We start from the raw sequence: 13467 nt of genomic DNA, 5'->3' as shown, positions 1-13467 counted from the left end.
ACGCTTAAGCAGTCGATTTATGCCTGTAGAATTTTGCAGGGTTAACATCCGGTCATTGGTTGCACCTCTGAGAACACAATGAAGTAATCAGACAGTGCTTTGTAAGGGATACCTAAACTTCACTTGGAGATGAGATGGCACAAAGATAGCCAGCTTGTTCTAGCATTTACGAGATTAAGGCACCAACCTCCATCCCCTCCAGAATACTGGAACTCCTCTTACTGATATTCAGCTAAAAAGGTGTTTCCTTAATAGACATTTCTCAAACAGCTGTAGTTTCAGAGGTTTCTGTCTTCTTATTGGGACAGATTTTTTTTTTCTTATTTTGTTTTGCTTTGCTTTTAGAAGGGCTTTTGCAAGTATTTGAGGATTGGAAAAGAAATGGAAAGAAGATCAAATTAATTACATGAATTACAGAACCAAAAATAAGCTGGAAAAGTGCTTTTCAATACATAGCCTTTTTCCTAGCTAAAATAAGCAGTAGAGTTCAATGCAATTTCTAATCCTTTTTTTTTTTAAAAAAAACCCCAACACCGCTGTATAACAACAAAAGCTTAATAAAGCCTGTAGTCTTAGTATATAATTTTTTTTAATTAATATTAAGTAGAAATTCTGCAGACTCACATTATAAAAGTCTTTCATTTCTTCTTTCATTTTAGGGACGTCAAGTAGTAAAGACCAGACTTGCCCTCTGAACTGCAGTGGGATTCCTTTATAAATTCTCCTATGAAACTGTTAAAAGAAAAGAAAATATAAATGCAGAACAATCTACCACACTCTGAACAAAAGGAACAGTGACACGCAACATGCTAAAGAGAAAAATGCAATTATATCAATTGTCCTAGCAAAGAGATGACCCGCTGGGGACAAAACATTCCAGTGTCTTCTGAGGGACTGAAAGTGTCCAGCGAAGCCATCTGAGACCTCTGTTGATGGAATCAGCAGAGGCACGGGGAACAAAATGGACACACAGGTCAAAACATCACTCTGTGCAGGAAATGCTTTTAAGCCATGACTTTAGCACGTAGGAAGGCCTATCAAAATTGCATCACCTCTGCTGAGCAGCACTTATTCTACAAGTATTGGAAAGACTACTCTAAATTTTGTAATTTAGACCCCAAAAAACCAGATTCTTAGCAACACAATATTTCAGGACAAGCCACAAATAACTCACTATAATTACAGACTATAAATGGGAATGGTGAAAGGCAACCAGCAATATCACAAACTTTTAAAAATTACCAGTAAAAAAAAAAAGCGTAACTGATTTTTGAATTCTTGTAAAACTGCAGTGTGCTGAAATGTATGTATGCATACCAAATAAACATGTGAGATAACCAAAAAATCCAGGACGTGCAATTTCTAAAGCTAACAGATTTCAAATTGTATTTCTAAACTAATAATCTGTTTTCTAAGGGCATATTAAAACACTTGCACAAAAACAATGTATAAAAGATATTCTAGCTACAGTTTCTAAGAATACAGAACAACCTACCAACACTGCATGCAATTCTTAGCTGTTAAATAAAAAATTAAATTCCCCATTCCTGACACATTCTGTTCTGACACAAAAAGCTTGTGTTAGAAACGGGTCAGAAGGGGATAACTCAGTACCTGTGCGTAACTAGAGCCGCTATATAAACTATTTATCAGTCTTGCCTCTGACATGTCACTGCTCTTGCACTCTCATTCAGTGGTTTGGTTCTTACTGGGCTTATTTGAAAAAAAATCAGGAGCACTGACAACTGTCTTCCTCAGTTCTCTTCTGATTTGTATCTCTTTACGCTGCAGCATTTAGGAGCATGAAGAGCCTCTACGCAGAGACAGATGGACTAGCTGTCTAAAGTCTTGGCTTTACGCAGCCAGGAGAGACTCAAGATAAGCAAGGCCTGAAAGCAACTGAATCCTAGTAAAAACACACAAAAAATGTTACCATCTTTCAGAACACGTGTCTTAAGAAAAGCCAATACAGAGAACTCTAACAAAGAAAACAGACCTTTCTGAAGTTCTGTTCTTACTATTATTTTAATGATGGCACAGGGAGACAATTAGATTCAGAAGAGAACAAAACACACACAACCCCTCCCCAAACAATTTGTTCTTTGCATTTAATCTACAATGAAAGCTAGACCTCAAAAATTTCAATTGACAAAGCTATCACTTCCTTGAAAAATTTATGAAAGTTATGTTGGTAACATAAGAAATATTTTAAAAGAAATGTCCTCCTCAAAGACCAGATCCTTTTTTCTTTTTCACATATTTCATGTCACAAGTTTTGGAAGATTAATGAACCCCTCATTGCAGCAAATCTGCAAACCTCCTGCCGTTTGGGACATACCAGATCTTTGAAGGTGTCTTTAATGCCAGAGAGGATTTGTGTCTGGATTTTAGAATGCACTACTCCTACACAAGTATTCCGATGGCTTTCTGATGCAAACAAAACTTAGAAGGGTTAAGACTTTTTTTTCTTGTCCCCTTTTCAAATGAAAATTTCAAACTTGTATAAGATGCAACAGCCATGCTGGAGGTGGTCCACAAAGGAAGTGTTGTGCTTTTTAAAGAAAACTTTGCTGCTTTAATACTATTAAGATTGCTTAAGTAGCAACACTTCTAGTGTGAGAGCAGCTACGTCAGTACAGTTTCTTCTATAAAGATAAAGAAAAAGGTACAGTGCTACAAAGCACCCTTGTACAGAGGTACTTCTAGACTGCAGCTCATGCAGAGAATTTCAGTGTGGGTCAACCCAGAAACAAGGATAACTACTTGCAAGTGAGGATAATTCAGTCTTTTGAAAGCCAAACAACACCAACTGCAGTGGAGTCATCCTGCTAAGAGAATAGCCTGTTTACGGGAAACTAGAATGAACCAAATTTGTGAAATCTTTTCTGGGAACTTGAAAGACAAAAAAAAAAAAAAAAAAAGCAGTATTATATGTCCCCAGTGACATGTAGCTGTATTCCTCAGACCCACGGTACAGCAATAGTGTATCTTGATAACAAATATGACTGCCAGTTCATTATCATTTTATAACCCATTTCCAAATGTCTCCATCATAAAGAGTGAAGAGAACTGGTTGAAGAAGAAATTCTCAGGATGACTTTTGCTCTAAATGAGTATTTTGGGAGAAGATCAGACAGGCATCAAAGGCCAGAATAAGCCTTCATAATAACAGTTTCTTATTGAAACAGAATTAAAAGAAATTCAAACCAAAGTATGGGGTTGTTTGAGGGGTTTTTTTTTAGGAGATAAAGCTGAAAGAGAAGAACAACCAGTTCCAGAGGACTTGATGGCATTTACAGTTTTCCCATCTTCTGCCCTTCCCAGACCGAAACAGCCAAATACTAGGAAGAGCCCTTGAAGTAGTAAGTAAAAATTGAGATAGAGAATTGTGGAAGCACTTTTAAAAGAAAAGCTTGAAAAATGAGTTGGCAAAAATAACTTTTAAAAGTCTAGAAAGGACACAGAGACCAGCAGTTTCATTGGCCTGCTACAGTTATGCCAAAAAAACCCAAAACCCAGAAGGAAAGCAAACGTTCTCAGCAGCTAAGATCAGAATTACTGCACTACCTGACAGAACAAACCTAAATAACATTTGGAGCTTCTTGCAAACCATTTTAGATCTGTATCTAGCTGACTTTGCTGTGTCAACTATTCTTTTATTTAGGCAGAGAAAAAAAATTCTCAGTCATCCCAAAGTGTTACCAGATCCTGCGTACAGACTCAACAGAACACAAGACTAAAGACTTTCACTGTCTGCCTGGTATACGAGAGAGAAACGTAACTCAAGCGCAGAATCTTTCATGGCACAGGCTCCATTGCACAAACGATAACTCGGAAACAAGTGTGAATAATTTTATATACAACAGAAAACCAGGAGGAGTGGCTGACACATGAGAGGGTCACACTGCAATCCAGGAGGACCTCAACAGGCTGGAGAAATGGGCTGACAGGCACCTCATGAATTTCAACAAGGAGAAGTGCAAAGTCCTGCACCTGAGGAGGAAATACCCCCCACACTGATATAGGCTGGTGACCAACCAGCTGGAAAGGCGCTTGGCAGAAAAGGCCCAAAGGGTCCTGGTGGACACCAAGTTGGACATGAGCCAGTAATGTGCCCCGGGAGCAAACAAGGTAAAAGGTATCCTGAGCTGCATTAGCTAACGTACTACCAGCAGGTCGAAGGAGGTGACCCTTCCCCTGTACTCAGCACTGGTGAGGCCACACCTGGAGCGCTGGGTCTGGTGCTGGGCTTGTCAGTACCACAGAGACATGGACACGTTCGACAGAGTCCAATGAAGAGCCACAAAGATGATTAAAGGTCTGGAGCACCTGTCCTATGAGGAAAGGCTGAGAGAGCTGGGACTGTTCAGCCTGGAGAAGAATAGGCTCAAGGAGATCTTATCACTGTAAATAAATACCTGAAGGGAGAGTGCAAGGAGAACAGAGCCAGGCTCTTTGCAGTGGTGCCCAGGGACTGGGCCAGAGGCAACGGGCACAAACTGAAGCGCAGGATGTTCCTTCTGAACATAAGGAAACAGTTTGTCACTGCAAGAGTGACTGAGCACAGGTTACCCAGGGATACTGTGGAGTCTCCATCTTTGGAGATACTCAAAAGCCGTCTGGACACAGTCCTGGGCAGCTGGCTGCAGATGGCCTTGCTTCAGGAGAGGGGGTGGACCAGATGACCTGCAGAGGTCCCTTCCAACCTCAACCATCCTGTGATTCTGAGATTTTGTGAAAATGACACGGCTGCACTGCATCTCGGGGAGTGGGGCAGAGGGGTGGGGTGGGAACCCGCACATACTTTACAGCAAAACTCATTTCTGGTAATCATTCAGTCATCAAATAGTTAAAGAACATACAAATGAGCAAACTGATTATTGGCTAATTGAACATCTTTACCACAAGTACCATACTACTGCCCTCTGCTGTCTTTTACTTCCATGTGTAATAGAAGATTGAAAACACAGGTTGGGTCTATATACTTGCAGAACCTTAATGTACTCGTCTGTTCTCCCTGAATTAAAAATTAAAATAAAAAGTAGAAAGTTCAGCAAAATAATTTTTCTTCTACTTCTGGAGAGATGAAATAATGAGTCAATTGTCAATAAATTCTTTAAAATGAAGGCTTCCTTAAGATAATGGCTCAACACAAAACACAAGTATATGAACATAGAGTTCAGATAATCATTGTATGAAAACATGCATCATTCAGAGAATGGTGTTAGGGAATGTTTCCATCAGCATAGGACATAGAAAAAAAGAGAGTCAGCCTCTTAAATAAAAATACAGGTTCGAGCTCTGTATCACATCTAAGCTAATATTCAGCCAAGGATAATTGTCATAAACTCTTGCAATTATTACTAATATTGTTGATTTTGAAGTAGATAGGACAAGCAGACACTAGATGAGGCCCTACCACCCAGGAATTCAAAAGGAGCTTCTCATGCAATAAGAAACCGGACTTGTAAATTGAACCTTCCCATTGTGAAAAAGAATACACAGAATGAATTAAAAAGCTTATGAAGCAAGAAGAAAAATTATAAAAAAAAAAAAAACAAAAAAAAACCCAAAAAAACCCACCAAAAACCAGAACAACCTCTCAAATTTGGAATATTCAAAATCAGCCATCATCTCAAATAATGCAGACCATAAAATCCAAAATTCAATGTGGCCTCCATGCAAAAAAACTGGAAAACATACAATCTCCCCTTCCTTCCCCTGCCCCAATCTCTTAAGCTTATAAACCCAACTAGTGCCAGGACAAGAAACAAGGCCACTATCATGCAGCGCTAGTCTGAAGAATGGGAACTGGCATTCTCACTGCTGCAAGGTAAAAGACTGGTTTTCTTGAAAGTAAAACTTTCTCAGTTATATCACGAAGTGCTGCACAAGCAGCAGAGGGACTCTGCCACCTCAAAAAGAATCAGTGATGAGAAGTATAAGAATTAAAATGTGAAGTCGCACAAGAAAGTATATTTATAATGAAAAGAAAGTATATTTATAAAGGCTGCTGCCTTTAGAGGTTCTTCAGCTTCTGTGGGTTGCATAAAAGGAAGAAAAAGTGAAAATACAAGAGTTGCTCAATCTCATTCAAAAAGTCTCAGGAATGTGAAGAGGGTTCTTCATTAAGGCTCTGTGTTCAGACTCCAAACTAAGTGGAGTCTTGATTATTATATTCTGTGTGAATACCAGAACAGCTGGAAATTGCCAGCTAACGTGACTGTTTCTCTTCTTTCTTTCCCTCTCAATTTAGGCAACTTCAATCACAGATAGATGAAGGTAGACAGTGAAAGACAGAAATACTTTGGTGGAAATACTCAAATGGGAATATAACACATAACAGTTTTATTTAATCTTTCCTGAAAGTTATGATTATACTAAGCCAGGAAGGATTTACTATCTGTGATGGTTGATTGTACCCTGGATTATTAAGCAGTAGAATACAAATAGGAAATAAAACCATAAGCTAGAGAAAGACCACACTGACACACAAACTTTGCTGCTCTCCAACACCTTCTGCATAAGAAATGACTGATGGGGAGACAAAAGCTTTGTTTTGACAAATATCAATCACACAAAGACACAAAGGCAGTTACACACTTCAGAGACTGGTGTCTGTAAGAATCATGATGACTCCACTGAAAAGATGCCTAAATAATCATATAGGAATCAAGGAGTTTTATACACAGTTATGGAGTTGTACATGGGTTCATTTTATTATGTCATCCTTCATTACCTCTAAATCATTACTCAGCTACAGTAGAGACTGGCACGTTTCTGGTCTCAGTGTGACAACTCTTCCATCTCTTTCCAGTTCCTCATTGTCACACATTGCTGCCCTCCATTCTCATTCCCCCTCTTTTTTTTTTTTTTTTATTAGGTTTAAGCACAGAAGTTCTAATGGGAAAACACTGTGAAGTTCCCAGAGCCCCGTCTCTCCATTGAGACATTCTTCTGCAATAAAGATCAGGGGAAGATGTAAACTGAAGCATCTTGCATGCACACATCAATGTGTTAATGTTTTCTCATCAATTCTCCTTGTGAAGTTACAATGGAAAAAAGTAAGGAAGCAGCCTATACGCAGCTCTGCAAGAGTATTAAATGAAAACTGTATTTTGCAATTAAGTATATGACAGTTTTGGATAATGTAATCAAATATATGGATTCATTAACAGTATGTGTACAGTATGAATAGATTTCTTTAAGCAAAAACTCTCTCAGCTGTATTTATGAAGGCTCATTACAAACAAGCTGTCTAAAGTCCTGTACTTTGTACATACCTGCTCTATCCCTGGGACCGTCACCTTCTCTGACTCTCCCTTGCTCTCTTTTTAAGAGCACTGGCATCTCTTAAGTATCCCACTTTCCAAACCAAGCCATCAATACAATTATAAACTATAACCCTACAAGATTACTACTGCTGTTGTTGCTGCTGAATGTTCCCTTCAGTGCTGTTTCTAAACAAAGCTGGTTTCAGGAGCAGTCTGACTGCACAGAAACTATGGGAATGTCAGGTGAAGTGGGTCTTTTAAGATACAGGCTGTTCATTTTCTTTAGCAATTTGTTCCTCTAGTGTTAACCACTTTATCCAATCAAGTGAAGACAGAAAGCAGGAGCTGGAATTGTTCCTGTAACTATTGCTTCCGTGCTTCAAGAAGGCAAGAGTGGAAAGCCGGTGCCTTATTCCAATACACTTTCAGATAAAAACTGTCTTTATTTGTGAGTTTTGTACAACCCTGAGAATATCACGAGGCTTTCCATAAAGAGCAGTGACAAATAACGTCTGACTTTCCACTGCATGCTGGGGAGGAGGAAGAGGCTGTTTCTTTATTCTGTATGTTCTGGTTCACTTACCGCATAAGATGTGAGAAAGAATAAGGAAAACACCCTTGTTTTTAAAGCCTCATGTGCTCCACCAGAGTTTGACAATCACTGAAAGTTTTTCCTACCCTCAAGCAAAGTTCATCCCCTTTATGAACATATTGAATTATTCCTGTCACTATTTATAGTTCAGCCTGTAATTTGTTACATGAACTGAAACTCTTTCTGCTTAGCCGATCTGCTGTACCTTCTGCGTGTTTGGTGAATAGAGGATTATTCAGTTAAGTCAGTGTATCATGGACTGACGTCACTGATGGCTGAAGAGGAAGACTGCGGCTGCTTAGACAATGCATAGCTATTGTATTGCCTGAAAGGTCATATTTAACATTCTCTTTGCAAACAAAGTAGCTGTTACACAGTTTTTTGGATCATCCCTTTGATTTGGGAACATACTTGATCTTCAGATCAGCCAGTCACCACAGTAAAGAAACAAAGCCACAACTGTTATGACTTCTAGCTTCTCCTTCCAGAGAAGATAACAGGACAGAAAGTAGGATTATAAGAAAAACTTGGGAAACAAATTATTACTTTTTCAGGCATTTACTTCATATTTAAAAAATACGAATTTGCTAGCTTCTTAGTTATACTTTGAAAAAACATCAACAGTTGGTATTTTTAAGAAAAGCAAAGTGCAAGACATAGGTACTAGTCACAAAACCACAGGCAGAAAGCAGACATGATGAGCAGGGGACATGCTGAGTAAACTTCTCCCTCTACTTGAATTGTAGTATCTCCATTCCCTGCTCATCAGGCTAACAATTATTCTGGTCTCAATCTCTCCCTTTAAAGTTTTCCGCTTCACACATAATAATTTACTAAAACAAAAGCATAGCAAGGGAGTAAGCTAATGCTGCAGGCCAGTGTCCTGGTTTGAGCGACACAGGACTAATTTATCTTCTAATACTTGGGGTGACTGCACTTTCAGAAGACTCTAGTGCCTGAATTTGTGAAAATGTTTACTTTATAGCCAGCTATGGTGTGTGGGTTTCAAGGTCTCAGCATTTTCGAGCTTGTCAGGATCAGGAGGAGCGAGACCTGAGCACTTGACACAAGCTGGCCAACAGGATTATTTCATACCATGAATGTCACATTCAATATAAATTAGAAAGTTTGCTGTGAAGTTCACTCTCTCCCTTGATGGCTGCCATTCTGTGAACTTCTTGCCCCAGTGCTGGACCCCTGAGGCCTTAGCGAAGGCCTCCTGAAGCTGTAGCGCTCGCAGTGTCCGACATTTACTGTCCACTGCTGGGAGTGCACAGCTTCCTATGGATAAGGAATGGCCTGAGTATAACCTTTGCATATTCTGTACTAGTATCCGGATCAATATTGGTTCTTTAGTGCTATTAATGTTAGTTATCTAATCTTATTCTATTAAATCTGTTTATATTTCAGCTCCTGGGTTTCCTTGCTTTTTCCTCCGATCCCACTTCCTGGGTGGGGAGGGGTCATCAGGTGACAGAACGATTGTCTAAACGACAATAAATTTGTATGGGTTTCTCAAACTGTAACAGACAGTCATCCAGGCAGTAACCTGGGATGCATAACAGTTGTCCTCTAGTCCTCAGCAAAATACAGGTGAATCAGCAGCATCAGAAAATACCACCAGAATCCCCAATAAAACATGCAAGTTTTAAGCTCTGTTGTGGAGAAGATGGAATTTGCACTTGGGAACCACATATTCTGTTCATTATTGACCAAACGGCCACAAGAACAGTTACAAAAACCTCCCCAGAACACAGCGTTGGGAATAGAGCCGCTCCAGCAAGTTTTTCCCCACTTGAAATTCTTCCATAATATTAAGATGACCAAGACTACAATTCCAGCAAATAAACTCTTCATATTAAAATCCCTACCTAGCTTTTAAAGCAAGTAAAAGCACTTAGCACTTAATGGCACACCTAACACAACCCACTTTCTGTCATTACCCCCGGATCATTATTTGTTGTCCGAGAAGGATAAAAGTAATTCTGTAACTAAAAATCCCCAAAGCAATTTAAAGATTATTAACGGGCAATTCACTTCCTTAGAATTCATCTGCAATTTCACATAGAAAATAAATTTACTCCTTTTTTTTTTTTTAAATGTCAAGAATAAGCACTGTTAAGTAGCTGCCAGAACATTTCAGTTCTTCCATATTGATTCCAAAATAAAAGCAGCCTATCAAGGTGTGAAGCATTCTATTCAAAAGTAGATCCCATTCATACCACCCAAAAAATTCACTTCTCTTGAAGATTATGAATGCTGCACTGCATATTATTCACAGAAAAAAACAGACATCCCAAGGGGGACAGGGCACTGAACTGCTTCCTATACCTTTTACCTTTTAACTTACTCAGTGCAACTCTCCTTTGAACAAAGCAACCGCGTATCTTGGGATATCCTAAGATATCTGTGCTGGCAAGCATGATAATTTAAACATCAAACTATACGCCCCATTTTATAACTAATCAGTTTCCTTGGAGAGTTATTCAAGGTGGTTTTCACTGATCCATGACTGTAAGCTATCCTAGGCCCTCCAGTAAACCTGGGCTGCAAACAGCTGTACCCATTTAAAGCTGTACCCTCTTTTCAAGTTTACAAAGATTTTTCTGGTTTTCCTCTTTCACATTCCCAAAGTGTAAATCAAATACAACTTCCAGCTCTCTGCCAGACAAGACAAGCAGGTCTGGTGCTTCATCTGTTCCACAGGTTATTTTGCAGAGGTGAACAGAGAATGCCGTGTGATCCTAGTTCCAACCCCACCGTGCAAGCGCAATGCAGGACAGCACACAATTATTACTACGAATATGTTAGAGAGTCTAAGTAATACCACCCTTAGAAATTCCTTGCATTACCATCAGTTTTGTTAGATTATTACTGTTATTGGGTTATTATGCATTATTGCATTTTGGAAGAATAAAAAGCCTTTTTCTTTCAGTGTAATTTTTTTTTTTTCAGATCTCATAAACAGAGACAATCTAATTTAAGGTTATATATTCATTCAGAAGCGAGAGCTCATGAAAAAAAGCATGCATAACTTTACCTTTTCACTATTCTTGTATTTTTCCCAGCTTTTCAGCATCTTAAGCCATTTTGTAGTTCTTTCGATTTCAAGGTGCTTTTGCTGAAAAGAAATTAGAATTTTTCAGTCTTTTCAAAATGAATACATTTTAAATTATTTATATATTTCTAAAAATACTGAGTAAAAGTTTAACACAGCATCATCAACTTTTTATCCAGTTATCTAAGAATGGCAACAACGAGTAACATCAGTTTACTTAAAACATCCAAAAAAACAGCCAACAAAAAACCAAGCAGAAAACCTTAATATTTCAGCCCTATGTAAAGAATTGTATTTTGTAAGAGAAGTTTAAGTACAAGATTTATAAAGGTTTCTTCTCTGAACATTTTTGGCAAGAACAAAAAATTCAGTATTTTTTTTATACACAGTAAATTTTCAAGCAAATAATTTTTGATACAACCTTTTTAAAAGCTAGTTGACTCCGAAATGATGATCATCTTTACCCAGACTTGCCCTAATCACAATTAGTGACTGTTTTCTAGTGATCACACAAACCACTCCTTAAAAGGCACAAAGTTAAAAAGGTACAAAGTACATGAACAGAAACAAGTGCATGCAAGAGTGACAGTGCAGTAGCAGAAATGGGAACAAGTTCTGATTTTGGATATTGAAAGCCTTGCTGTAATTCTCACCCTTAGCTCAGTACATTTCTACTTAAATGGCCCTATATCTTAACAACAAGGGTTTCACTTCAAGATGATAAAATGAGAATTCAAACCAAAACGATCCCTATCTTCTCAAAATAAACAGTTATATCAAGCAGTATCACATGTAACATAATAAATATGTGAATTCCTCACTGTATTTATATTATATACACCTTTAAAATCGTGGGACAACCCTACTACTGTAAAGATTGCCATTCTGCCTATGAAAACCTTGCTACAATTGCCATCAACTTCTTGAATTTGGGAACCAAACAAGCACTTGGAATTAGGTTTTTTTAATCCCTGGAATTTCACTTTGGCTCTTCACAGCCAAAAATCTGTATTTTCTTGGCTCCAATGATAAGAAGATTTTTAGTATGTATTTTTTACAGCCCAGTTTTACATACTGTAAAGTAGGCGAGGTGTCTCTGATTATACTACAAAGTTAACCATTAACTGTAACTTATTTATTTATTTATTTATTTTAACAACACTATTTCAGCTCTTTCATAAGGCTTTGGAGGCAAGGATCAACACTGGAATAGCTAAAGCAGAAAAATGTATGTGTGCGGCTATGGCTTTCTCTTCAAAGATTACAAAATAAATATTTGATTATAGTCAGGGACAGCCCCTCTACCTCCAGATCCAAGGTGTAATAAAGACAGGAAGGATATTTTGTTTCATGTGGTTAGTGATGCAACCCAGGAACAATGTAAGAGTTTAATTTCAAAGCTCTGCAGGATACTGAAAACTTATTAATATTTTCATTAACTGTATCTGAAATGTTGGGGAAAAATAGAAGAGAAAATTATTACTTATTGTCTCAATAGAATTCTAATTTTACTTCTAGCTTTTACTCATCAGAATTTGTGCATTCTCTCTTGGCCATTAATGCAACAAGATGGGCAAAGCACTTCTTTAATCCGGGAGCCCAAAGCCTTCCACCTGTAGAAGTACGACCTGATGACTGCTTAGGTCCACCCCAACCACGATTCAGTCCATGAAGTGTCCCGGAAATAACAAGTTGGTTTTGGTTTCTTAAGTTATTTTTATTTGAATTCAACTGACATAAGCTTGACATAAGAAAGTTATGGGGAAAGAAGCACCTCTACTCTCTCAATCTTAACTTATCTAACTACTCTTGTTGCAATCAACTGCCCACATTCCTTTTCAGGTTCCGTGCTCTATTTGGCAATATCTCAACCACTTGTTTTTTCTTTTTTTTTCTTTTTTAATTTTTTAAAAATATTTGGGTTAAACATTTTTCTTAAGATGTTGATGGGAACTGTAGAAAAACTACTGCTTCCCATATTTCATAGGTTTCCCAACCTTGTTTCCAATTCTCCTCTACACTTGCAACCCTTTTAAGAAATAAGCATTTCTAACATCTCTAAAGCCGATGCTCTCCAGGCATAGTTTAGATTGCAGGAATAACACTGCTATCAAGTCAGGAAAGGTCTCTGCCCTCAACAGGTTGTTCAGATAATTGGTAAGAAAAATAAAACCCTATCTGCTCCCACAGTCTTTTGTTTGTATGTTTGATCTACTTTCAAGATTTTCGGTCTTTTGAGCCAGCAGCTCACTTCAATTGTAGGTTTGTTCAAGCTTTTATGTCTTCTGTGTCAATTTATCCCAGTCTCAAGTGATGCTACTGTAGTCAAAATAGCAATTATTTCTGTGTTCAGTTGTTGAAAACTTTCAGCTATTTTTTTTCCTAGTCTGAATTATGTTCACTTTCATGTCTAACAGGTGCAACACTGAAAACATGGATAGCTTTGACATGGCCCATTGCAGAGTAGACGGATGCTGCTGCTCTTTCAGGCAAGTTCCATGTAGTTGTCACAAAAAAAAAAATAAAAAAAAATCTGTTTATCT

The 13467-nt window shown here is 38.1% G+C and overlaps 1 protein-coding gene across 1 annotated transcript in view; it reads right to left on the bottom strand.

Annotated features, from left to right (window-relative positions):
* USP6NL (USP6 N-terminal like) overlaps positions 1–13467 on the bottom strand; it is a 119606-nt gene that overhangs the window by 32428 nt on the left and 73711 nt on the right. Inside the window, exons 5-6 of the mRNA XM_009882950.1 lie at positions 10907–10987; positions 625–732 (exon numbers count right to left, since the gene is read on the bottom strand). Of these exons, the coding sequence (XP_009881252.1) occupies positions 625–732; positions 10907–10987 (189 nt within the window). The remainder of the gene's footprint in view (positions 1–624; positions 733–10906; positions 10988–13467) is intronic.

Source organism: Charadrius vociferus, unplaced genomic scaffold, assembly GCF_000708025.1.
Source record: "Charadrius vociferus isolate BGI_N301 unplaced genomic scaffold, ASM70802v2 scaffold32, whole genome shotgun sequence".
Lineage (NCBI taxonomy): Eukaryota > Metazoa > Chordata > Aves > Charadriiformes > Charadriidae > Charadrius > Charadrius vociferus.
Note: the sequence above shows the minus strand (reverse complement) of the source record. Positions and strands in the feature narration are given on the sequence as shown.